The sequence below is a fragment of the Podarcis tiliguerta genome (genome assembly GCF_965153285.1).
Source record: "Podarcis tiliguerta genome assembly, chromosome: 2".
Taxonomy (NCBI): domain Eukaryota; kingdom Metazoa; phylum Chordata; class Lepidosauria; order Squamata; family Lacertidae; genus Podarcis; species Podarcis tiliguerta.
Genome location: NC_139535.1, coordinates 70,795,233 through 70,822,993, shown reverse-complemented (window position 1 = coordinate 70,822,993; position 27,761 = coordinate 70,795,233). Strand labels below are relative to the sequence as shown.

Genomic DNA, 27,761 nt, shown 5'->3' with positions numbered 1-27,761 from the left:
TTAAATATTCAAAAGGGAATAAAGAATGAACAAAATGTGGCGGCAACAAAACCATTACCTTTCCCCCAAAGTAAACAGTTGCTATCATTGCAGCCTTATAAAAAAAGGCAGTTGTTTCTGGTTGCTCCCATGCAACTAATATCACCTGTGGGAATGCAGGTCTGTTTCACTCTCTCAAGGTTGCAGAGAGCATGTTTGCTGTGTGCACCCTAAGCAGCGTTTCAACAATAGAGCTACAGGGGTTACAAGAGGGCAAACACCAGGTCCAGCCCATCTCTCAGAAAACACCCTTTCCTACCAACCTGGCCCAAAGAGTTGCATAGATAGTGGCTGGGTGTAGTAGCCTAATGTTACAGAGCAGGATCCATGTCACAGTACCGGGAGGGGTGTCTCTGGGGGAACAGAGGATGTTATGAAGATGCAGGGTGTGTTGTTGTTTTTTAAAGGAACTCAATAGAAACAGGAGCAAATGGGACTGGGGTTAAGGGAAGACAGCCCTTAAGAAGCTGAGAAGGGGAGATCAACAGAATGACTATGGTTGAATTCAGGAGAGAGATTTGAATAGGATAAGAGAGCACACTGTGAGGCGCATAGACCTGGTTCACACATAGTTCACACATAATACAAAACTATTGTTTATAAACCATGGTTTTGCACTCTCTGAACCCTGCTAAGAAGTTTAGCTATGGTTTGTTTTCTGCCAACAAACCACAGTGTGAATCCCATGGTTTATTCTTGGTTTAGGAACCTTGGCTTGCATTTACTGTGGCTTGAGTGCTGGCTGGTAGTGAAGCCAGCACTCTTTCTTAACCATGGTTCATCCCGAGCATAAAACCAAGCTACAAAGGCAAATTTCAAAAGTAGCTAGGAAACAAGGCAAGCTTTGAACTGGAGTCCTGAGAGCCAGACAGATCTGGAGAACCACATTTGCCCCCTGGGCCCAAGGTTTCCCATTCCTGGAATAGAGTAAATGACTGAACAGTCAATTTACAGGAATAAAATTAAAAGAAAAGTCATTGGCAAAAGGGAAAGAAAGGGAAAAGCCTAGAAGCTTACAGATGGGAGTTTCTTGGACTAGCTCAGCCATTTGTATCTTATCTTTTAACATTTGATACTGAAGATTGCAATGAACTTTGCTTCAGGCACTTCCTTCTATAGATCACTCTGCCCGAGCACCATGTTATCTGCACATTCAGTGCTTGTTGTGCTGTGGAACTAATGTTTGCCTCGGACCGCTGAGAGGGGGAATAAAAATAAATTTCCTCTGCCTGTTAGAATTGCACAGCTGCGTCTGAGCTGCTCCAGGAGGAGTCTGGGAATGCAAATGTGTCTTTTAATACATGCAATTCTAATTAAGTGTAGTCATAACCCCGTGCTGTGGTAAAATTCTCTGTACTCTGAAGCTGCGTATTAAACGCTTCTCCTAAGGAGCATGGAGAATCCCCTCAGGAGGCTGATTCCTCAACACTAGAGTCAAATTCCTTGCATGTCTTGTTTTGAATCTGAGTGATGTTGCCAATTGAATTATTATTACTATTATTATTATATTTTATAGAAAATATTTCAATTTAAACAAAAAAGTAATTACTGGAGGGGGGAATCCCGCCATCAGAAACATTGCCCAAATCAATTGTTATTTTTAAAAAGAACAGGCTTGCTACAAATTCCTATGAAGAAAGAGAAATATTTTGTCTGAGCTGGGCTAGAACTAGTCATCCAGTTCACTCCCACTTTGTCGGCACTTTTCCGTCTTTTCAGACTTGGGACTGTGGGCTTCCATTGAGGGGGCAAGGGGGCTGTTGCCCATTACCCTGGTGAACCATAATATCCAGATTTCCAGCTTTCATAATAAAGAATAGGTTTGTAGTATTTGTAGAACCTGAGATATGAGGCAATATGTACAGACACCGCTTTTTCTCATTTATTTATTTTTTGAAAGAAGCAAGGCTTCCTCCTACTTTCATTGTTTTACTTTGCCTGCTTCACCGAAACATTCGTATAGATATCCCTGTTTGGGACCCATATTTAACCTGACAATGGATTTAGGGACCCACTTCATCATTTTTGCCATTATGCTGTGACAACCCACCTCATGAGACCGCGGAACTTTGGAGCCGATTGCTCATCGAGCGCTGGCTCCGCCCCCTTTTAAACCACCGGAGAGGACCAGAGTGAAGCCTGCTCACTCGCGGTCCGCTCCTGGGTCCCGCCCCAGTCGGCGTCGCAGATTGGCTCGTTTAAACTGGCTTTTTTCCAGGAACCCCCTAAGCTCCGCGGCGCCGGGAAAGCGGGCAAGCTTGGGCAACCTGGCGTGTCTCCACGAAGATCAGGGGTACCGCTTGCCGGCCCGCAAATGGCGCCCACCTCGGATGGGTGAGCGGTTATTCTTGACCTACTGGTCAAAGATAAGTGTTCAAAGATGCACACTCATTGTCTCACACAATGAATTGAACTCTCACCCCTTTTTACTGTCCTTATCTTTTCCAGTACTCTACCCCCCATGCTCCCTCTTTGTGTTTCTTTGAAAGACATTTCATGGGAAAGGTTTCAATAAATACAGAAACAAATAATAAAAAAAGGAAAAATATTCATTTTCAAAATGGTCAAATAGGATATCTCCTGTGACATTACATATGGAGATTTTTGGGGGTATAAGAGAGGGAGTTTTGCTTGCAAAAAATGCAAGGCACTGGGACTCGAATCTGCCTGGGAATGATCACCATTTGATGTGTAAATTGGCTGTAATTGAAAGGCACACTGCACATGCTCAGAAGCATTCTCTCCAGTCTGCCTGCAAAAAAAAAAAAGTCTCAACTAATACATAATTAGGGAAATATAAACCTTGATACTGAAAATCGGCTATAGAGCTGAGCAAAGGTCATTCTAGTAGAATTTAAGTGACACTGCCGGGGAAGGGAGGGCTTAGTTTGCTGCTCATGGGGATTTCCTAGCTTCTCAGTCAAGTGGTTTCCTGTCTCTGGAGCTTTACACATGAACAATTCCCTTGCTTATAGCTGCTCAGGCAAGTAGACTGCACAATTAAACCGAGGAAACACATTCATATGGGACTGATTTCCACCTTTTAAAAACAGAAAGATCAAAAGATGCTGTTTCTATTTAAAATGACATAATAATTAATTGTAATATCTCTAGATCAGGTGGAGCATACAGTTCTAAAGCACTGGAATTGGGCTCTTTCCTTTCCTTTCCTTTCCCTTCCCTTTCCTTTCCTTTCCTTCCGAAACATTCTTTTTAGCAGAGTGGAGAGATGGCACTCATCCCCCAACCCTAATCCGCTCTCCAGGTAGGGTTGCCATATTCTAGTCTGCCAAATCCAGGTGGCACAATTTGCAAATTATTTGCTTATGGTGCAAATCCTATTGGCTGGGAAAGGGTTAAGCAACCAACCTCCCACTCCATATTATAGAATAGGTGGGGGACTTCTGGCTCTCCATCAGCCCCAGGCAGCAGGGCCAATTGTCGGGGATTGTGGAAGCTGGAGTCCAGCAACATCTGGAGAGTTTCAGGTTCTCCCCCGCCCTCCCACCCTGTTTTATAAGAATGAAAAATGTGGTGGGGTTTCCGTAGATACTTTTGCATGCAACATGAACACAGTGTGCAGCAGACACAGTGCACCCTCCTTTGCACAATGCTGAATTCCACCGCATGTGTGTACACTAACTTTGTTGGAAAACTCTGCCCTACGTCAACTCTGGAAAGCCTATGCACCCATAGACTTTCCACACATAGGCTTTCTCCTGCAGAAGTCTACACTTAACGTGTGGGTATTGGAGGCAGGGAGAGGAAGCTGTATGGTCTTGGCATCTGCCCTGCTGCCCATTGAATTGCCCTGAGGCCTTACTTGGCTGTCCTGCCTAGTGCTAGGGGGCTACCAACCACCACACAGGAGCCCGTAGCTCTCAAATGTGTACATGGGGGAGAAGAGAGGTTTGCACCTGTGTAGAGGAAAATCTTCTGGTCCTTGGGGTCAGCCTCTATACACAGCAGGCTTACAAGATGGAAAATACAGCAGTTCAGGGAGAATTATTTTTGATATTCACCTCTGAGCCTTCATGTTCTTTGTTGCATTTCAACGGTCTTCTGTAGTTGGATGCTTCTGCTCGGTGGAGCTTCTGCTCAGTGGAGCTTGCATCAGTGGCGTTGGTGTAGAATCTGGAAGGATTCTGTTTTTAGGATAATAATTAATAATAATAATAATAATAATAAGTTATTATTATTTATAACCCACCCATCTGGCTGGATTTATTATTATTATTATTATTATTATTATTATTACTACTACTACTACTATTACTAGTGAGGTGCTGGGACACCTGAGGTGACAGTGAAGAAAACATCTGCAAAGGGAAAAGTGGTGAGCATAGCCTTGTTTAAGGCTTTGTTTGCAGCAAAAGCAGACCCTAAAATATTTTCTTGCAGATTTGCTCTCGTCGCCTTTGAGATGTCTTTTCCTAAAATGGCAGGATTCATATAAACTGTGATGAACATTTCACTTCCAACTAATGTCTCTTTATCACCCTCTGTAAGTCATAAAAAAATTATAGCCTTACTAGCTTGTCTTAAAAAAAAAAGTTTGGCTGAATGAAACATATAATTTGTTCGCTACAGAACAACAAGAACAACATGGCACTTTTTGTTCGCTATTAATAACCTCCTAAAATGAAAATTAATTGTCCTGCTCTTTATCTGCAGTGGCATATTGCTTGTTGTCCCTTAGTGCCCACCAACTGCACTGCTGAGAGATGCCAGTGAAAGAAATGATGCTACAAATAACAAAACATTTAAGCTTTATTAAAAAGATGAACTAGAACAGCTACGAGTTTATACAGGAGTTGAGGACCACCAGATGTAATGTACCTGCAGTTGAAATCTGAAGGGGTAGAAGATAATGGAAATAAAACAGCCTTTCATGCAATGGTCTAAAGAAAATGCAATTTGGGATGAAAGCTTGCTTGCTACTGTTTTGTTTCTGGTGTTATTATTTTTAATTTAAAAAAAGCCACAAGAATACTCCTACACCCTTCTAGCATATTGTTCAGTAAATGACCTTTCACTAGGCATTCCATAAACAGGACCAGCTCAATACCTACTGCTTTGTCTGAGGTGGAACAACAACTGGTGTCCTGCCCACCCCGAAATGCCTCATAAGCACTACACTCTGGGAGTAAAAGTACGTTAATAAACTGAGCAGTTGCTGCCCCAAATCAGCTGCCTGGAGTGATCATGTAATTCTCATCTACTGGTAGGGCCAGCTCTACTTATGACAAAGTACATCAAAAACCTGCTTATTGAAATTATATTCACAGGGGCATCAAGAATGAAGGTGCCCAATACTTTGTGGAAATCAACAGTGCCATTTGCTTTCGCTCAGTTATGCATTTTAAATTTAACGCATATTCCTCTATTCCCATGAAGACACTTGCTTTTACTAGTCACGCTGTTTCAGATCTAGTTGCATATGTGTATTTGTAAGAGGTGGGGGGGGTTGGCTAGGGAGGTTGCAATGCTTCTAATGAGTGTCAGGGAGTTTCCATACTACCTAAATTTACAGGCATAGGCAAACTCTAGCCCTCCAGATGTTTGGGACTACAATTCCCATCATCCATAGCTAACAGGACCAGTGGACAGGGATGATGGGAATTGTAGTCCCAAAAATATCTGGAGGGCTAGAGTTTGCCTATGCCTGGCTGAAAATGTCATCAAAATCTGATATCCACTTTCTTCCAACTCTCCATACACACACACACAAACACACAGATGATTTCCTTTTGCTTCATCTCTTTGTCCACACAACTACTTTGACAAGTGCCACAAAATATTTTGTTCCACACTTGTAAGGAACCTATCTGTTAATGTGGCAGCATGTACACCAGGCATAGGCAACCTTCGGCCCTCCAGATGTTTTGGTCTACAACTCCCATGATCCCTAGCTAACAGGACCAGTGGTCAGGGATGATGGGAATTGTAGTCCAACACATCTGGAGGGCTGAAGGTTGCCTATGCCTGATCTACCCCCTGGAATTCCCTGGAATTAGGAAGGCACCTTCACTGTATTCTTAAAATGTTTTCTGTTTATGAAAACCTACCCAGACACATAAAGTTGATGTGATGCATAATTGTTGCTTGGAATGTATACTTTAAGGTGTTTATTAATTTTCCTTTTTAGTAAACATGTTTTTTAATTTTGATTTTTATTCACAGTTTTAATGTATATTTCATGCTCTTTGCCAACTGCTTAGAGATTTTATTTACAGTTAAGCAGTATACAATTTGTAAATAAATGCATCTTTTACTACATTTTTCAAAGGAATTAGCAATACTCCACAGTCATAATACAAATAGGCAACATTTGCAAAGGAGAAAGAACCACACATGCAGCCATAGCTTTGTTTATGGCTTTGTTTGCAGCATCCGTAACAACTGAAGCTTCAATTGAGCAATAAACAATTGAACAATGGAAGCTTCTCTGGAGTGAGTGAGACGAATCTCTTGATACAATACAGTATCCTGAAATATCTGGTCCTGCAGTTTTTCAGAACAACTGGTTATGGATGGCAAAGTCTTCAGTTTACTTTATGGTTTTGCTTTTCAGCTTTTCCAAAACTATACTCAAAGCACCAAGCACCTAAATGTGTAAAATACCTTGCCCGTGTCTGGCATGTGTTTACTAAATTTACTAAATTTCCCTAAAAAGACAGAACTGGCTTTGAGGTCATGATAAGCCATGGCTTATCATGGTGGGCGAAAGCTATAGTTTCAGGTTTGTTCCACTCTCCACTCTCCTCCTCCAGTTCAGCTGGATCAACAGCTTCCTGCTCCTTTTTGATGAAGTGCAGAATAGCATTTCCCTAAACTGTGGCCAGTCCTAATATTGTTTGTTGAGACAAACCAGCTTCATAAGCCATGGTTTGAAGTTGGCAGGTGTTGAACAAACATTTGTTAGAATTAGCCAAAGTTCGTCAGGTTTGGATGACATTACAAGGCTGCGTTTAATTAAAAATGGAAGTGAAATCTCCTAATCTCCTCACAGTCAAAGAGGGGAGATACGATCCCAGGACTCATTCCCACCATGATATACAGTGGTACCTCGGGTTACATACACTTCAGGTTACATACACTTCAGGTTACAGACTCCGCTAACCCAGAAATATTACCTTGGGTTAAGAACTTTGCTTCAGGATGAGAACAGAAATTGTGCTCCGGCAGCGTGGCGGCAGCAGGAGGCCCCATTAGCTAAAGTGGTGCTTCAGGTTAAGAACAGTTTCAGGTTAAGAACAGACCTCCGGAACGAATTGTACTTAACCCGAGGTACCACTGTACACCATTAACAATGGTTTGCTTGAAACAAGCCCATTTCACAACCAATTGTTTTAAGCTGGTCTTTAGGTTTGTTGGGTTTGGGTTGGATGACATGACTAGCTGTGATTAAACAACTGTGGTTTTGAAATCTTCCAGTCCCCTCACCCTGGCTATTGCGATGTCTGAAGTGGGCCCCAGTCTTCAGATTCTATTTGGTGAGCCTTTAACTGTCAGTGTATGATATTATGCTAAAAGTGTCGACTCACACAAGCCACCTTAACAGTCAGTGCCAGGTATTATACTAGTACAGTGGCACCTCGGGTTAAGAACTTAATTCATTCTAGAAGTCCGTTCTTAACCTGAAACTGTTCTTAACCTGAGGTACCACTTTAGCTAATGGGGCCTCCCACTGCCGCCGTGCGATTTCTGTTCTCATCCTGAAGCAAAGTTCTTAACCCGAGGTACTGTTTCTGGGTTAGCGGAGTCTGTAATCTGAAGCATCTGTAACCCAAGGTACCACTGTACTGCACTAGAGTGGAAGATCTGTGCAGACTTCCAGTCGGGAGACAAAAATAATAAAACACAGGGAAGTGGCAGGTACCAAGTGCGCCATGCTGATTCCTGAGTATACACAGCTGTTTTTCATCAATCAAGGCAAACAGTATGTCAAAGGTCCTAATTTTTCCCCATTGAGACCAGAGTCAATAACCATCTGTCATTTCTGAAACAGTAGCAATATTTCCTTTGATTACACTTGTGTCATAATAGTATCATACCTTACGCTGCTACTTACGGCTGCTTGTATGAATTGACATCGTCACCATAAGGCAGCCCACCTCTGACTCTTTTTGTATATTCCCTGCCCCAGCCTCTGGAGAAAAGGTCCTGAAATCATTACCATCAGCAATTACTGCCTCCCCATCACCACCAGCAATATTGTGCCTTTGTATGGAATTTAATTATAAGTTTCTTTGAGATCCAATTTTCGTTGAAAATCAAGGGATATGATTTTTGTTTTTCTTTTTACTGCATTGCTTAGTCGCCCAGTAGCTAATGTTCTCTAGACAACCTACTACAATATGTATTATATAAAAGGGGTGGGGGGGGGGAATACAAGGGACTTGTTCCTTTGCCCATCCTCTCCCAAATCTGTTCTGGGGGCACCTCCTATCCCCTGGAGCAGATACAGGGAATGTACAGATGCCACAAAAGGTTGCAGGACAACTTTGTTGGATACAAGCCAAAGACTGTCCTCTTTCTTGTAGTCTGTGTCTGCATCAGCACTGCATCCGTTCATGTTTCAGTTTAGCCATTTTTGTGTCTGCTTCACCCTCTCAGGAATGTGGGTATTGTGACAGAGGAGCACTGTTCTCCAGGCCCTCACCATTTCTCTAGGTCAGGCAATCAGCTATCTCCGCAAGTTTTATTCAAATACACAAGGGTGGTAAAGACGGCTACCTGGAAAACATGAGATGGGCTCATATACCTGACAAATGTGACTGTGGTTCTCAAGAGGCCAGTGAGAGAAGAGAGAGTCTTGACAAAGCTGGGCTGCCCTTGCTGCTTTGTCCCCTCCTTTCCATCTGGCATCCATGCCAGATTTTACTATGCCCTGCTCAGAGAAGCTGGTCTTCCTTAAAACTTGCTCATAAACAGGCTAGAAATATTGTGTTGTTGGGGGAATTGTTGATCTGTTCTTGGGAAGAAGCAGGGAGCTAGAGAGCTGGCTTTACACTTGCAAGGGATTGGCTGGAAGAGCAAGGCCCACTGGCCCACAATTTCATGATCTAATAGTTTACTAAGTCATCCTTGTCTGGGGTGAAGGCAGCCTGCAGACTCCCACAGAGCTGGTGGTGGTAACCATTAGAGAAGCAGGCCTACTGTGCAAGGCAGGTGTGCAAGGAAGGAGCATAAGAAGTTCTCCTGGTGAGGCTTTGCTACAGGTACAAGAACACTGGTGTCCCTTTATTTATGCACATGGAAGTGGTGCAACGTGGACAGTGGCGTAGTGTGGGGGGGTGCAGGGGGGCCGGCCGCACCGGGCGCAACATCTGGGGGGGGCGCTCGCACTCACAGCTCTCTGCCCCTACCTGGCTCACTCACTCTCTCTCACTGCAGTGCTGGCTGTGCGAATCCGATCCGAGCCGCTGGGTCGCCGCCCACTGTGGAGGGGAGGGTGCCAGGCGTGCAGTGCGGTGCGGAGAGAGAGCGAGGGACTATCTGGGGGAGGGACAGTGCAGCGGGGGAGGGGGCACAAATTACTTGCCTTGCCCCGGGTGCTGACAACCCACGCTACGCCACTGCACGTGGAAAAGCTTTGCCTATTTAATTTCTGCATCTCTGAGTGCTGTTTAAATTTATACATGCTTCTCTTTAAAGGAGGGTCAGAAAACAATGGCATCTTTAAGAAAAAGAGGGACACTAACTCAAAAGGCCAGAAGGACATTCCGTGTGTTGAAATATACAAGAGTTAGTGAGTCTGAAGGGCACCATATGTTCCTATATTTCCCAACTGGATACAGCCTCCATAGCTTGACAGCGTTAAAGGACAGATGGAGATAGAGATCAGAGGCTGCAATCAGGGCGGAGGAAATGTTCTGGATATTTTCTCTGGCTTTCATCAGTTTTCTCCCCCGTTATTCCATTTAAGTGTGTTTCAAATTCGATAATGAAAGCCACAGTGTCAAGTGCTTTCAGAATGTATGGAACGAATCCCTGATATCATCACCTCTTGGCTAGGTATCTACTCAGCTCTGTAGTGGCTACTCCCTTCTCAACAAATATTGTGCACTTGCATACTTATCCACTCCATTTATCAGCTGCCCAATAACTGGAGTTGCCTGGGTGACCTCCTGCCATGTCAATAACTTCGATAGCACAACCTTTTATAACCATTTAGGTCAAGTATAATTGCAGAAATAAAGCATCCCTGCTTTTGAATTCAATTCACTGCACAATGCTTTTACAATTGCAGGAGGTGGGGAAGACTCTGTATGCGCCTCCATTCCCTACCTCTTGTATACAAAACCGCCTTTTCTTCATTCTTGCTGCTACAAATTAATTTATATCAATACAGTCATTGTCGTGCAGCACTAATACTTTTAGAGAGGAGAATTCATACAATCATATCCCCCCCGTAACAATTATTTGCCCTAATGAATGCATAGCTGTACGTTTTGTTTCTTTTTGCTGCTAGAAATCATTCTGAGAATATACTCTGCCTTGCAGAGGAATCAGTACAGTGGTACCTCGGGTTACAGACGCTTCAGGTTACATACTCTTCAGGTTACAGACTCCGCTAACCCAGAAATAGTACCTCGGGTTAAGAACTTTGCTTCAGGATGAGAATAGAAATTGTGCTCCGGCAGCACGGCGGCAGCAGGAGGCCCCATTAGCTAAAGTGGTGCTTCAGGTTAAGAACAGTTTTAGGTTAAGAATGGACCTCCGGAATGAATTAAGTACTTAACCTGAGGTACCACTGTATTCCAATGATGCTTCTGTTGTCCTTCCATGGAATGGCCTTCATTATTGTAAAAAATCTTGCTATTGTCAGTGGTGGTCTGGACTACATGTAATAGGAGATTTGTCTGGAGACTTCTTACCCAGGATTTTTCTTCTTTTCTGGATGGTTCACCCTCGACTAAAAATATATATAATTTGCTCATTAATACCAGCACTGGGAGGTTTCTTAGATCCTGTCAATTCAGATCATAGTGAGCACAACATCTGCCTGCACAGATTTCCATTCAGTCCCCAGCTGCAAGGCTAGATGTACAATATTTACTGCCACACACACAACAAAATGCAAAATTAATGATCAAATCTCTCATGAATTTCAGCTGAGATATCTTGACAAATATCAAATGGGGCTTGTTTTGCAATATGATTCCCATTTTTTTTCTCTCTCTCTCCCTCTTATCTGCAAGCCTATTGATAATTACTTGAAATATATGAATAATTGTAAATAGTTTCCACATGCAAACATACTGTATTTTTCAGTGTATGCGACTTTTTTTTAATTTTAAAAATTATGTTATAAATTTGGGGTGGTCTCATACATGGATAGTGCAGAGGGTGGACTGGTGATTGGTTGCTGCCGCAAGCAGGAGATTGTCAGCAGTGATAGGGCAGGTGATTGGTGGCTGCAGCAAGGGCTGCTGTTGATAGGCTGTTGCTGCGGCAATTGTGCGGGAGATTGGCGGCTGCTGGCGGCGATTGGGCAGTCGATTGGAGGCTTTGGCAGCTCTTGCTATTGTCAGTGGTGGTCAGCAACGCCCCCCCCCCAAAAAAAAGAGCTCAACAACTCTGGGCAATCCCCCCCATTTGTAGTCCCCCAAGATAGGGGGCATCTTATACACAGGGGCATCTTATACACATAAAAATACAGTACTTTCAAACTGTGCACTCCTACAGTCTCGACACTTAAAATGTTTGTATTCAGCTACATCACAAAGAGTACCAAAAACTGCATAAGTAATAAATAGGTAATAAAAGAGGTCATGTTTATCCTTTCTTACAGTTAGTTATTTAAAATTAAATCTATTCCAATCTCTGCTATCCCAGTTTTTCTTTTTATATTATGCGCAACCAGCTTCCAACTGTCTAATCTTTCTTTATAATTCCACGTTTCTTTCATATTACTGTCAATTTAACAATTGCCATCTGTTCCCATAAGCTCCTAACTCATCCTTTCTTATTTGGTTAGTGGCTATCCTTCCAAGCCTATTGATATCTTTTATTGTTTTTACTGAGTGATAAATGCAGTCACAATGTGTTGGGAGGCGGCTATAGGGGAAAATAGTACTGTTATGTTGATCAATGAAAGGGACTGATAGGTAAAATATTTGGTGCTCGGGTATTTTAAAGACTCGTGGCTGCATATGGGGCATGTGCTTGCGTGTGTGTTTGCATGAGTGCATTGTGCGTGCATACACACATGCTGAATAAATAATTTCTTTTGATTTATGTCCAGGTTTAGTGCTCTAACTGCAAGCTCTCTATTTTTAGAAATGCTGTCAAGGTTGTTCTTGGGCTTTGTGCATTGCCTTTTCTTATGCGGCTTGTCTTAAGCCAAATTATATGAAAGGCCTTTAAAAACAGAGAGAAATTCCATCAATATGAGTAAACTCAAAATAGGCTTCCCTCCTGCAGCCCAACATGGTGACCTTCTCAGACATCCAAAATACAGTCCAAAGGTCACACTTGATGAATTTGCACTTGGGTGAAATTTACTTGTGTATTTACTCTAATAATAATCTGATTTATGCAGCTTATGCATCCCTCTGATTGGCTCTTAGGATGAAGCACATGTGCATAAAAACAGCATGGTTTTTAAAATCATATTAGCTGTGCAGCACCAGTGTCTGGTGAATCCTGGCAAAACAGAGATGCTCTTCGTAGGTAGTCCCTAAATTCAGGAATTGGGTGGCCGACCTGTCCTACATGGAGTCACACACACCCTGAAGGTTCATGGACTGAGATAGCTCAGTTGGCAGAGAATGAAACTGTTAATCTCAAGGCAGTGGGTTCAAGCCCTATGCTGGACAAAAGATTCCTGCATTGCAGGCAGTTAGACCCTCGTGGTCCCCTCCATCTCTACAATTCTATGATTCTATTTTCCTGTCACTAGAAGCCAGTGGGGCTGGAAACATGGGGTGCAAGGGGCTTCAATATTGAGGGAACTGCTATCACCTGCCCCCCCCCCCCCCGGTGAGCACTGGCACAATCACCCAAACGCCAGGATGGGCAGGAGGCTTGGAGGGCCATTGCCAGAGCGTCCCAGCAGATGTGGCCCAATGGGGGGGCGTTGTGCATGTGATGTCATGCACATGCGACAGCCCCCCCCCCCATGTGGGGCCCAACTTGGTGCACCTAATAGAAGCCCAAGTGGCCTTTGTGGGGAGAAGTGCTTATTTCCATCTACAACTAACTGGATTAGGGCAGCCTTGCCACCATACTACAAGCTACACTAATTTATTGATTACTGCAAGGCACTCTACATGGGGCTTCCCTTGAAGACTGACCAAAAAGGCAGGATGCTGCTGCTAGAGCAGGGGTACCCAATGTGATGTTGTAGGACTCCCAACTCCCATTAAGGACAGCCAGCATGCCTAATGGTCGTTGCTGATGGGAGTTGGTGATGAGAAGTTCCTCATCTGCATTTTAGTGGACAGGGGTCAATGTTTAGAGCCTGTCAGCTTTGGCAAAATCCCTTTAGCTGTCAGGGTGCTATATGCAGCTCCCGGATGGTTGCCCAGGGAAGTATAAAGACAAGGAAAAGTTTCTTACAGTCCTTTTTTATTTCAAACCACACAGAGAGAAGCTATAGAACCCAGTCTCTTGGATAGTGGTATTGTCCCCCCTTCTCTCCCACTTCCTCATTTGTCATCATCATCCTCTATGGGTGCCACTAAGTGCCCTCTGTCTTTGAGCTCTTTGCTCTTCTGCTTTTAAGGCTCAACGGGTTCTGGGAGATGGTGGGTCTGGAATGCTTTCTAGTGACAAGGTGTCAGCCAGTTTCTGCTCCAGCTCTGCCTGCTGCTCCTCTCCCATTATTTCCCTACTTTTCCCCTCACCTGCCTCTGAGCTGTGATCTCCCATAAACCACTGTTGTAAATCTATACTGTTTTCCTCTTCTTCCACCCTGGAAGGGTCAGGATGGGGAGGCGGTCTCCACACTCCTCCTCCTCTGCCCAGTCCCTGACATTAGGAAACAGAATTTTTTTGTCAGCTGATGAAGTAACAAGATGTGAATTTTTGGTTGCTTAGCAGATCCCATTCTGGCACCTTGGTCCCTTGGAGTTATGTTTGTTTGGCCTTCCACTGCAGGCAGTTCAAGGAGAAGGGAAAGTGTGTGTTGTTTAGCAAGCTAAAAATGGCATGTTCCTTCCTGTTGTCTCCAGAGTCTTTGCCTGATCCATTCTCCAACAGCTCATGAAAAGTGACACTCACATCCATTTGTTGGTGGGTAGAAATCACAAGAATGACAGGAGAGCCAAGTGGAATATTCAGTTTTCAGATTGTTCTGAATATGTTGATATATGCAGCAAGGACAAGACCATCCAGCTGCATGTCAAAAATTATAATAATTGCATATTAGCTTCATTTGCATTCAAGTTCCAAGCACAGAGCTATGACATAAATGCACACGAAGTAAGACACCTTTTGTTTTAACGAAACACACAAACATATATGTTTTGATAAATAAGGAGGGTTTGCATTTAACAACACCCTGCAATTGACTTCACACAAAAAAGTGGAGGCCATTCATTAGCAGCCAGGGAACAATCCCCGCTGTGAAATGCTCAACTTAAACAAAAGCATTAGCATAGGGAAATTTGCATTAATTCTTCACTGTCACCGCTTGGAAAATACTGTTTATTCTGTGCATTTCAATTCCCGAACCATTTTGCAGTAAAAATGATTAAAATACCTCACTGCCATTTAAATTCAAAAGGCAGAGTGAGGAATGGAGCCCCTGTTGCATGATTATTGCACTGTGTTTTTAAATGTACATAGCTGCCCCTTCTCCTCTGCATAAAGTGCTGCAAGAAATGAGGCAAAGGCAGCTGCTACAAATGACATCCACCAAGCACTAGGAATATATCAGTTGGTCAGAGTAGTCCAGAGCCCCAAGCTTGCACTGGGGGGAGGCTAGCTTTGCCATCTAAGCCAGTCTCTTGTTGGTTGCCATCAACAGAATGGTATGCTACTCCATCAGTGTAGCTCTTCTTCTTCTGCCTGCTGAGCATGAGTGCCATTGGGAGGATGCCCATAAGGGACAGCCAGCGTAAGAGCAGACTGGGGCAGTCTAGGGGCAGGGAGCAAGGAGAGCTAAGCCAGTCCAGAATCCATTAGATCCTGAGATGGTTTCACTCTTCTCATGTAAAGGCATTGGGTCCATTCTAGGCCCAATTGTTATGCCAGTTTCAGGTCTTCCTGCAGTGATCTACCTGTCTGCTCCTCCACCCCCCCCCACACACACACATTCTGCCCTAGCTGCCATGCATGGCAGGGCTGCAGATGTGATCACGCTGCCACTCCATGCAGACTCCCCAGTTGGCTGCCAAAGTTTTGATTGTGCTCAAACTCTAGGATGGGCAACTCAGGCAAGCCTACCCAGACATGTAAAAGGTGACATGTGTTTTAATCTGTAATTTGAACCGCTGGTTTAAATTGTATTTTTAATATTTTAAAACTTGCTTTTAACTCTGACTTTTATTGATAATTGTAATGTATGTTTTATGTTTTCAGCAAACCACTTAGAGGTTATATTTATAGTTATGTGGTGCACAGGTTTTGTTAAATAAAATAAATAAAATACATTTAAAAAAAAACTCTTAGTAACATGAAGCCAGCTTAAGGTTTATGAGCCAATAAAACATCCAGACTCGAATCTCCAGAGGTCTAAAAATCGAGGAATGTGTTTACACAGTTTATAGAGGTAATCCTAAGGTATTTGTTTATAGAGGTAACCTAAAAGAAAATTGAACCATGGAAGACTAATGTGTTCTACTTAATAGCTCTGCTGCCTAAGGAACTGTGATACTGCTCTGTAATTTGGAGCTTGAGACTTTTCCTCAACCTGGCCCAATTGCACTGCCAGTAACCTGCTAGGCTGGACAGCTCCAAGTGCAACCAAGTAGAAGAAGAAGAGTTTGGATTTGATATCCTGCTTTATCACTACCCGAAAGTAGGACCCGAACCAATAACTTCAAGTCACATAAAGGGAGATTCTGACTAATCAGGAAGAACTCTACTATTCTGTGATTCTATAACCTGTGCTTATATGTGCTGAGATCAAAGATGGGGAACCAGACAAAAAAGGCAAGCTTTAATTTTTTTACTGTTTGGTTTAATTATTTTAAGCTCTGACCAACAAGAGCTAATATTTCCAAGTGACCCAAAGCTTAGAGGAACTAATTCTCTAATATTTTTTGCACAATGGGCGTGCTTCCTTGATAAACCAGAAAGAAAACTGCAAGACAGTTTCAGTTTTTACTGGAACACACCCAGAGAGGTATTTGGAAGCACTCGATTGGTAGCTGCCCAGAGTGGCTGGGGAAACTCAGCCAGATGGGCAGGGTATAAATATATTATTATTATTATTATTATTATTATTATTATTATTATTATTATTATTATTATTTCCTACAGTGGAGGTAAAAACAATGGCAGTCAGGGGTCTTAGCCGCTGGAAGCCTCATTCTCCAATTTATTCCTACAACTTATCCAGTTCCTGAGTCACAAGAGCACCTCTCCTCTTATCCCATGACTGCTGAGCTTATTTAGCAATCTTTGGTAAGGTACCAGGTTGTTCATACACTCCAAGAAGGTGAAGCTTGACACAAACCAATAAAAGCTAGGCAAATCCTGCCAGAATCCTTTGTACTATCTTGTTCATTGTATTTCTGCAGAAGGGACTGGGAAAGGCTGGACTCCCATTTTCTGAGGGAGCTGAATGGATGGGCCTTTCTGTCTCTTGAGTATATGCTTCTCTCATAGGGGACAAATGGACTGAGCTCTGGTTTTGTTGGTGAGCCAGGAAAAATAGGGTTTTCCTATCTTTGCTGCCCAAATCCTGTAGGCAGAGTTAGGAGGAGTAGGCAGCTTTTTTTCTAGCTTGGTTCAGGCTTTTATCCTTCTAAAACTGAACCAATTTGTCCATTGGTGGGATAGCAATGAACAGACTTGGGAAAAGCAGCAAAATACCATATGAATTTCCACAGGGTGACTTGTAACAGAAGTTAATCTTTGAACATATTATTGTTTTAAGTGACACAGCTGCCCATCCTGTTGTATTGTAAGCTTGTCAGGGATCACTGAGAATTGTGTGAGGAGTTCTTCATTTGGAAGCCGTTTCACAGTAAATTGCAGCTTCTGTGTTCCAAATTGTTCTCTGAAAGAACAATCTTTCCTTCTTATTGATAGATTACTAGCTTCCCATTGATGGCAAACTGCTTATAACAATGGGTTAAATGATCACCATGGTTTGCCTGACAAGAGAAAGGGACACCACAAAAGATAGTTAGATAGGCTACTATTTCATGCTTCAAACATATTTTTGCATTCCAGCCAGGAGGCGTTTTCAGACAATTTTATGTGGAAAAGAGAAATCCTATCTATTTAGCTAATTGTTATTTGTTAGAGCAAAGTCAGATGCTTTTGTATTTGTGTGCCTTCTGCAACAAGGGCATGAGAAGGAAGCCAAACACTGACTTGTCCTAACCAAAGCTATTTACCTTCATATATAGGATCTCTGAAGAAATCAGGCCTTGTAATTCTTATTCTTGTTTCTATTGCCCCTAGGGTATATGATGGTGTGCCGCCACCTCTAGCACTGCTTCAGAGAGAGAAATGAAAGTCAAACTAGTGAGAAATCAAATTCTGCCTGCTTCAGCACAACCTCTGAATGACAAAATATTTTTAAAAGAAAGTCGTGATTTTCAATAAATCACTTAGCCCTGGAGACATGAGCTTTGTTGCACAAATCTGAAGTATGCCCCAGTAATCACATCTGAAAATTGAGCATGAGCTCTACCTTTCCTCCCACCAATACATACCCAATAGTATACAAATGTTTCAAGGCAGCTGTATTATAGATGGTTATAGATGGTATTTCCCATTTCCCATATACATTTAATACTTCTGCATATGAGTAGGGTGGTATAGAGCCCCTCCAGATGGCCTGCTTATTGAGCATTCATCCTGATTTGCTTGCACAAAGCTTACATGGAGATTAGTCTATATCCGGTCTTCACTGAGCGTTTTTTCTCATTAGTTTGTGGGGACTTTATATGACAAACAGCATTTATATTGCACCAATCCTGATATTCTTGTGTGGTTGTTCTGTATCATTCTGTTAATCATTTGCCCATGCCACACTTTTTCCTCATCACTTTCCTAACTGCAGAAAGCTGGGGGGGGGTTCATTGGATTTGATGTGTGTGTTTTTCACTGGATTTATTGTCCCACTATGCGTTTGAATCCGCAGTCAACACCCCTACAAAATACTGACAGTCTGAAAGTGTTCATTGCTGAAATATGAAATAAAATGCAAAATGGAATCACCCAAAGGACCTCTGTCTGTTCTGTGGTTATATCAGGTTCAAACTGGAATGCAAGGTTTACATGCAAGTTCAAAACACACCCAAAAGTTATCAACCATGGTCGGAGAACCTTGTCATTGTGAGGAGATGGTAGGTCACCAGGCTGCTTAGACTAAAAAAAGTTTTGGCAAAAAAAGCTTTTATTGAGCATGAGACTCTTTAATCTCAGGTTTGTGGGTTCTAGCCCCAGATTGGGTGAAAGATTCCTGCATTACAGGGGGGTTGGACTAGATGACCCTTGTAACCCCTTCCAACTCTACAATTTTATGATCCTCAACTGGCATGTCAAAAAAGGCTTGAAACCCGTTTCAATACTCTGGATAGGGGAAGCTTATGTCACAACATCCCTAGTTATGTACATAAGATGTCAGTTTAAAAATGAATGGTGGGTCTTTCAAGTGAAAGGGGGCTTGAAAGAAGTGTTTCCTTTTTGTTACCTTTAGCCTGCATTTTAGAAACTCTTCAGCTGGATCGGTTAATCCAGGATTTAATGGTTATCTGGGATGTAGTCAACTGGCCCGATTGAATTGGTGCCATAAGTATTGTGTGCCCCCGAGAAATAGTTTTGTAATGGGAATACGTGAAGACCTTTAACGAGAGGCATTCAGGTGTGAGAGATGATAACAGTCAGTTGAGTGTCATGCTTTGTGGCTTTTCATCACAGAAGAGAAGTATTTGTAGCCGAGGCTGTAAATTGCATCCTACTGCATGGGTGGTCAGGGAGAAATGGATATGTGCTGTCTGAGATGGCTGCTATGCAAAGGTCACCACACTGAGGCTCTGATGAAGTCCTCTGAGTTCAGGGGCTGATTGAATGGTGGATATTTATCAATGGTTTGTGGAAGGGTTCTAACTATGAGCCCTCTTCTGCACTTTAACACCTGGACAAAAATCTGATTTATAAAAGTTGATGGTACATGGATTATGGATTTTATGACCACTGGTGATGGAGATGTTAGGGTATCAGCTATGTTTGGCATTTCTTTGGACAGCTGAGGTTGTACATGTCCCCGCTTGTTTGTATAAGTTTATCAAGATTCAAATTAAAATCTTTAATACAGGAGGTGTGAGAGGACAAAAAGCAGTTGAGGAAAAAGTCCCACAAGCCTGCAAACCCATGAGGGTGCGATCCTGTTGATACCGTTGCCTCATGCCTTTTCAACATTTCCTCTTAATTCTGAACAGTGTTTATAAGTTGAGCTGAAAATCAAGCACATATACGAACAAAATATTCACGGGCCTCTCTGTTTTTGTTTAGTTTTCGTCCAGGCTACAGAATCTGCTCTTGTCATTATTGACAAGAGCCTACAAAGCTTTCCTTTCATCTCTTCCCTGTCTCCCAAGGTCACAAAAATGCTGAAAACGCATCAACTTGGTATAGGGCTCATGTCACCAGCCATAGTGACCTCAATTCATAGTGACCTCAAATGTGTCTAACCTCCTTATAAACCACTTTAAGGTTTTTTTGACAGTCAAGCAGCATGTAAATTGTATGAAATAAAGAATAACTAATACGGGAGTGCTGCCCCCCCATCCATCTTCAATACAGGCTGTTTATACTATCTGATAAACCAAAATGCACTCTGTACATGCTCAGAAGAACTCTAAGCTCACAGATTCTGGAGTGGAGTTTAATAAACTGCAACTTAGGGTCAAACTATATACAATGCCATTCATGCAATTAGCAATTGCATAAATGGCTTTCTTTCTAAGTAAATTGTAGGCACAGGGGAACTATTCCAGGTAAGAGCTGGTGGGGGGGGGGCTATAATTCTTTGCCCGGCTCTGTCCCCAGTCCAGAATGGCACCTACACACACACACACACACACACAAGCACACCTGCTATTTGCATTGGAGGAGAAGCTTCCCTGCATGCATGAGAACCAAATAGGAGCGTATAAAGAGGATAAGAAAGAATGGAGCTGGGAAGAACATTCCCCTTATTGATTCCAAATGTGATGCCTGACCTAGTCCCTAAAAGGATTCTGTCTGCCTATGTCTGCAGCAGGGAGAGTCGGGGATATTTCAAGCTAGCTGCCCCCTGTCAGTGAAGGTTGCTCACTTAATTCAGGGGCATTTCCGACATGGGACTGTGCCACTGAAACTGCAATCCTAAATGCACACCATTCAGCACAGTGGGACTTCCTCCTGAGTAAACATGTGCAGACTTGGACTGTGTGTGCACACCACAGCATTAACAGCCCCAAATGCCTTTATGAAGAAGGGGTTTGATGTCATTCTCGTTTCACAGAAGAGTGACAAGGCAGTGACAACAATGATCATTCAGTAAAACGCTGAACAGTAGGAGAGCACATGCCTTCTCTTAAAGGATGCCTTTGATCTGACAAGGTCAATTTTAACCAGATTCATATTTTGCGGTGTACATTTTTAAGTGCTGCTGCAGACAGACAGTCTAGCCACAGGATCTTCGGCAATGTGTGCTCACTTCATAGTTTTAACTGCTTTCCAAGATTGGATGGGAGCAGAATTTAATCTCCGATAAATCTTTATCTATGCTGAACTGTTGTGGCAAACATATTGCTGCTCCTGCTTCTACAAGTGTTAGAAGAGAATTGCGCTGTAACAGCATTTTTTTACATGGCTCCTACCAGGGACTTAATCAAAAATTCTTAAGCAATTAAAGGCAATGGGGGGAGGATATATACTACCAGCAGTCTTGGTGCCTGCTACATTGAGGCCTTAGCTGCATTTATATTTTGCTATACTCTTTCCAGGCATAGATCCACACTCGAAAGCTCATTGTCTGAGCACCTTTCCCCTCCCTCCTTGAGCTTTCCTCACAAAAACCTGCTCTTTAGTGCTCAGTTGGAGCAAACATCAGTTCAGGTTTTCAGCAGATTGACATTTGTTCTGAGTGAGTGCTAAAGAGCAGGTTTTCACAGACAAAACAAAGAAAAAAAGCAGTGGTGGTCAGACTTAGAGCTTTAAAGCATGGAGCATACCTGCAGAGAGCAGAGGAAAGGTATGTGTGGATAAGAGATGGCTAGAGGGCTGCATGGACTGCATCAGGACATCCAATTTTGGGGTGCCATGGCCCCAAAATTGTCTGAGGTGCAATCTTGCACAAGTCATTTAATGTGCATGTGAGTGCATACCAGAAGATGCACATCCTAGTTTTCCACATATTGTAGGGCATGGGTTTTGGAGATTGGGACTGTATAGGGAGAAAGTACTTATTTATGCAGAACATTGTTAAGCTATGGAACTTACTCTTGCTGATGACCATCCCCATGAAATCCCCCTGAAGCCACAGAAGGGTTGCATTCTAATTATCCACTGAACATTATGGTCTTGTTACCAGTGGATTCCTGTGACCTCTTGCTTCAGAACAGTGGCTACTGTGTGTAGCAGTTATCTGAATTATTTGATATGCTTGCGTGTAACTGCACTGAAAACAACAACAGGCCAACCACTCCAGCCACTTTAGTGTTTGTATAAACTGTTCAGGTTTGTTATTGTTGTGTTCCATGCTGTGCAGTGGAATTTTGGTGTGTGTGTCTTTGGTCCTAGGCTTGATTCTTGTATATCTAATTCATAATCCGATTAGAATGATTAATTCTAGAGCACTGAGCAGCACGTCCCAATAGCTGCTGAGAGTGCCAAGTCAGCATTCTAAGGATTGTAAGCAAACTTGCCCGCTGCATTTATGCTAAAGCTTGTTATCTCACTAGTTCAGTGTGTCACAGCTGCCTGGATACATCTGTAAGCAAAGACAAATGCCAAGCGTAACATATGTCTGTCTGCAGAGGAGAGGGAAATCAGCACTTTATATCTGATAAATCAAGAATGAATAAGCAAGCCTTTTTGAAGGCATCTCCAAAACTCATTTCCTCATTATGGATCCCTTCTCCCTCTCTTTCATATTTTCCTGTGTACCGACACAACTAAGCCTTTCTGCAGCTGCTAAACATGGTCGCATCACACCCTCCCTGCTATGTGGGTAGAATTGAGACATTCCATCTGTGTGGTAATGATATTTTTAACCGTCGTTCTTTATGCTTTTAGGCATACACAGCCAAAGGTATCCTATTTCGGAAGCGGAAGCATCCATCTTTTATGGGCCAATGCTCTCTCATTGTAGATTGACCTTAAAACAGCACATCCAGCACACTGAGCAATGCTCATGCTGCAGGACTGCAGTTGGTGATGTGTGCCATCTGCAGCATTATGAGAGAGTTCAAATTGTGGGGTAACCTGCAGCCAATGAGGAAAGGCATCTCCAGAGCAGATTCTTCCTGGTGCTACAATGAAGCTATGTGCTACAGCTAAAGCTGTTAGCTATAATTCCTTACTTTAAATAAGCACACCCAGAAAGAAATTATCTCTCTCCCACCCCACCTCTTTAAACTGGATGTACACTGCATATGCAGTCTTACAGAAATTTCAGACTTGGCTTGCATTGCATTTTTTGTGATAAATTGCCACTGGTCTAATCACATAAAGCACAATGCTGGCAAATAACTGGACTGGCCAGTGTGAGACTTCTGTACAAGCAGCTGGTATTGGTATTCATGCCTCAGACACCATGGATGTTCTAGCCGCGGAATCAACACTGGAGTTTATTCTGAACGGATGGGCCACTGCTAATTTGCACATTTAATTAACATAATTGGAAATGTTGGTGGTTGACAGTATGGGAGTTGTGACAAGTCCTATCTCTCCAGCTGAGTCTTCCAACAGTCTTTGAAACAAACAAAAAAAGCTCTGATATTGCCAAGCCCAAATGTTCAAAAATAGGACTAACGTAAGGGTCCTTTGATTTGCCTTCTGGTTTCTGAGCTTTCAGGATTCATTGCCAGTATTTTTCCAGGTTTTCCCCCACTACAACTGACAAGTGCTACAACCCATTTAATATATATACAGTATATATAATTAAGATTCCTGTTTGAACAAGAGTCCCCAGGCCAATGGGAAATTGCTTCTTAGAGCACAGATTTCCCACCTCTCCAAACAATTTATTACAGACCTAATATTCCAACCCCCATGCTTGGTAATGCAATCTAAATCCTTCCTAGATGAATTGCAACATACGGTTTGTAACAGTGAGTGGACTGGCCCCATACACTGTGCCATTTCCAAATCAGAGCTTATTCCAGAATAGTCTCCTTCACTACTTTGCCCTCCTCCTTCCCCTGGGGTTCTGCTTGCTGCAAGCATTAGGGTTGTGGGGGGGGGGGGAGATAAAAATTAAGGGAGCACTGTGCAACAGAAACCTAAACTCCCTTAAATATGTAAAGGGCCAGAACAGATCTCCAGGTTGCAACCTGACAACTGCAATACTCCAAGACAATATTAATAACTTATGCAAGATCAGCAGATATATGGAAAAAACACAAGCAGACCATAGCAAGAAGGCAGGAAAAAAGCAGCTGATGTTTACTCCTTTCTTCTCCTGTCCCATTTCTGTATGGCTTCTCTGCAATGTAACGCATGCACCATTGGGAAGGTTTCTTCAGCCACGTGGGTAGATGCCTGGAAATCAAGATGACAAGGAGGAAAATGCATAGGTGCTAAAAATACTAGCAAACTATGGCTGGTTTCTAGCTGATCACAGATCTGGTTTTAATCTCTAGCCAAGCCATTAATTGGTTAAATGCATCCATGAATTAACTGAACATAAAATGAAGCACAGCAGAAAGGGAGTAATGAAATCTCAAGGCCATTAAGTAAGTGACAAAGTGGTGGGGGAGAAGCGGTGGACACCCAGGATGTGTGTCTTTGCACTGGTTTCTACTAGAGCACCAGGTTAGTTGCATCTGACACAGAGTGCCCAAAAATACATTTGACCTCCCACCAACCCTAACGTCCTTGTAGTATATGCCAGTGGAAAATATAATCTGAAATCTGTGTTATGGTTATTCCTATCAGCTTCTGAAACGTGGCCACAGAGGCCCTTCTCCATGCTCTATCAATAGGAGAATTATAGTGTCCATGTACATATAACAGGGGCTTCTCTGTGATGGTGGGATGACTTTGGAATGAGGAAGGTACGCCTTCAGCCAATTCTCTATTATTCCCTATTGAAGTTTAAAACATTGTTATTTGCCTGGCATTTTAAATTATTTAATTTTTATCTAGTTGAATGTTTTTATTCCTCTCAGTATTGTGTTTGACTGTTCTATGCTGTTTTAATATTGCATTGTGGATTTTAAATTGTCATATATACCTCCCAAGAACTCTATGGTTCATGGGTGGCATATATGACCTGGGACAGTTTTTTAAATCCTTAAAACAAAACAAAACAAAACATTGTCTTTATATTGAGTGTTGCTAAGCAGACTCCAGCTTTCACTGAACTTGCTAACTAATGCTGTCTCATCTTATTTCTCCCAGGACTGCCCAAGGAGCTGATGGGGCTATCTTTACGAATGTTACACAGTAGGTTCTGAGACAACTTTAATGGAAAGAAAGAAAAAATGGCTGTTCCCATTTGAAAAAGGATTCTCACGCACAGACTCACAACAGCCAACAGCCATGTCAAAAAAAGGACGCAGCAAGGCTGAAAAGCCTGAGGCACTGATTATGTCCTTACAAGCTGCCAATGAAGATCTCAGGACCAAGCTAACAGACATTCAAATTGAGCTTCATCAGGAGAAGTCTAAGGTGAGTGAAAAAATGGTAGTCAGAGGCAGCCCGTGATTAAAAAGAACATGACATTGCAAGGAATTAATTAAATACGCCTTCCCGCCATCCCAGACGAGGGAATGAATCAAGCTTGCAATGCTTATTTGTGAGGTTTGCTTCTGACTTCCCTAAACGGGAAGTAAAGACAAAACACACTTCAGTAATACATGCCAGGATAGGCTTTTACTCTATAGCAACGGAACAGCAGGGTAAAAGCAGTAACTAAGGGTGGAGCTGCAGCAACCAGCCTGTGCAGTATGTTCTACAAAGCCAGCCACAGCCATCTGTGCTGCTCTTTAGCATATATTTAAGAAGCAGGCAAGCTTCCCCATATATACCATTTGGTGAGTTGATTCTTTGTATTTACCCAAGTCCTCTTAGGATACTAGACAGATGAATGGTCAGTCTGCTTTTAGTACTGACACCGTTCAAAACTGGCTTTATGGAAAAGGGCCATGGCTCAGTGGTAGAAACATGCAAAAGTTCCCAGCCTTGAAACCCTGGGGAGCTGCTGTCAGGAAGTGTCCACAGCACTGATGTAGATAGATCAGTGCTCTGACAGCTTCATGCGTTCCTGGGCTGCAGAATGAGGTGGAAAAGGGACTGTAGAATTCAACTGTACTATTTCAGATTACAGAGGAGAGTTACATTATGGATGCTCTTGTGTCAAAAAACTAGCACAATGGGAAGATGGCTGGACCTTTCTTTTCCTTTTCAGAAGCATTTAACAAAATGGCATTCTTCCACCTGTGCTGTAAAATGACGTCCAGATTCTCTATGAATTTTACTTGCCGATCTGCTTCAGTTCTAACGCTGTCTTGCCACTTTGAATTTGCAGTCCAGCCACACTAGCAATTTTATAAGGTTCTTGAGGAAGATTTCCTCTCCCTTTCTCTCGCTGCCCAGAGAACTGTAATCGACATCAGTGACCCAGACTCTTTGATTCTTTTGCCAATAAGCATCGCCTCAGGCAAAACAAATCTAGGCTGCCACTGGATTCCATAATTAAGCAGTACCATTTTAACTTCCATGAAGTCTTTCATCACGAAGACCTTTCTGGGCTGTCCATAGATCAAGGCTCCCATTAACCTCAGAGGACAATCAAATGTGTCTGTTGAAATCCAGTTTATTTCATTGTAGAATGATTGGGATGAAAGAAAGACTCAGTGCTGCATTAATATCAGACAAGATAGTGTACTCCAGAGTATTTCTCCTTTGGCCCTCCAGTGAGAGTCAGTCCTTAATTTGCAGCCCATTTTAGCAACAAAATAATAATTTTGAATGAGAGGAGAGCTGTAAACCTACGCCCAAAAAAATATGTGCAGAAGCCCCAATCATGTCAGTGGGACTTACCTATGTGTAAGTGAGTGGAAATTGAGCTTTTGTTTCCAATTCATCATGTGCTGCACTCTATTTTTACAATCTTGAAAGACAGCTTGTGTTGGGTCCCCTCCCCCCCCTTTCCTTGGCACAGATCCTGTAGCACTCAGGGAAAAATTAGCTGCTCAGTTCACTTAAGAACCGTAGGCTAGTTGCCAGAGGCCTGGAAGATGTAGCGTGAGGAGGAGGTTGTCCTGACAATTGCCACTTCATTCCAGCCCTACAGACATCTGCATCTCTTGGTTGGTTGCAGCTTTTTGGAATGTGCTGTTAACAAGAGAGAGACAAAGGGACCCACGTCATATATCGAGAATGGGTGGGGCAACCAGATTTTAAGAGCAGCGAGAAGATTCATGGTGTTCGTTGCAGTATTTCTTGTAATTTTTCCTTCTTATAGTAATGAGAGATATTCCTGAGTAATAATCTTATGTGTTATAAAACAGAGGGTGGGTAAGAGGCCCCTTCCTTAAATGGTACTCTTGTGTTCTACAAAGGGGTCCCATAGCAAATACCTGAAGGATCAGCAAGATTGTCCCAACAGCAGAAAAGTGTCATCTACTGTACATTGCTGCGGGATCATCATCACAATTTTAGAAACACAGTTTGAACAGAGGTGAATTCCAGAAGTCCAGGTGGGACAGAAGAAAAGAGGCGCATAAAAATAAATCCAATAAGTATTGGATAACTTTAAGAGAAGCAAATTAAGCCATTATTTTTGGCACATTTTTATCTAACTCTCCAAGGAGTTCAAGATGGCATTCAAAGGAGTTTCTTCATTTTATTCTAACAACTCTGTGAGGCAAGTAAGGCTGCGATGAGGTGACTATCCCAAGATGTATTGAGGCAACAAAAGCATTCCCCCCTTCTTTATTTTATTCCTTCGTCCATGGGTATGGAATATATTTTAAACCAGATAAATGCTAAGGAGAGAAAAAGTTTCCAAAGAGCAATTTGGGTTCAGCATAGGTCACCAAAGTCTTCACATCAGAACTAAAACTGATCAGTGCTCTTCCTTAGGCAAGAGCTATTTTCATATCGCTTCTGGAGACAGCTAACTAAAACATGTCCCCAGAATCACCCTACAACAATTATTCCAAACCGAAGTCTTCTTTCAATGTCATGGGGAAAATTCACATGGTGACCTCTATGCATAAGCACTCTGAATACGGAGCAGGACCCCAGTGACTCCCCCCATGTACCTACCAGCCCTGCATGGGTACAGGTGTGTGTGGAGACTTTCTAACCAATAAGGAATCCTGATCATCCTTACATGCATACGGTGAACATGAAACGTTGTTCATCCTGGC

The 27,761-nt window shown here is 42.7% G+C and overlaps 1 protein-coding gene across 5 annotated transcripts in view; it reads left to right on the top strand.

Annotated features, from left to right (window-relative positions):
* The window catches only part of JAKMIP2 (janus kinase and microtubule interacting protein 2), an 81,231-nt gene that overhangs the window by 22,869 nt on the left and 30,601 nt on the right, over nucleotides 1-27,761 (top strand). For 3 of the 5 annotated variants that reach the window (XM_083430758.1, XM_083430754.1, XM_083430755.1), the window contains exon 2: nucleotides 24,784-25,053. In XM_083430758.1, the coding sequence (XP_083286884.1) occupies nucleotides 24,850-25,053 (204 nt within the window). In that variant the 5' untranslated portion in view covers nucleotides 24,784-24,849. Of the gene's footprint in view, nucleotides 1-2,248; nucleotides 2,374-22,400; nucleotides 22,418-24,783; nucleotides 25,054-27,761 lie in introns of those variants that run through there. The other 2 variants (XM_083430756.1, XM_083430757.1) reach the window with 2 other exon arrangements.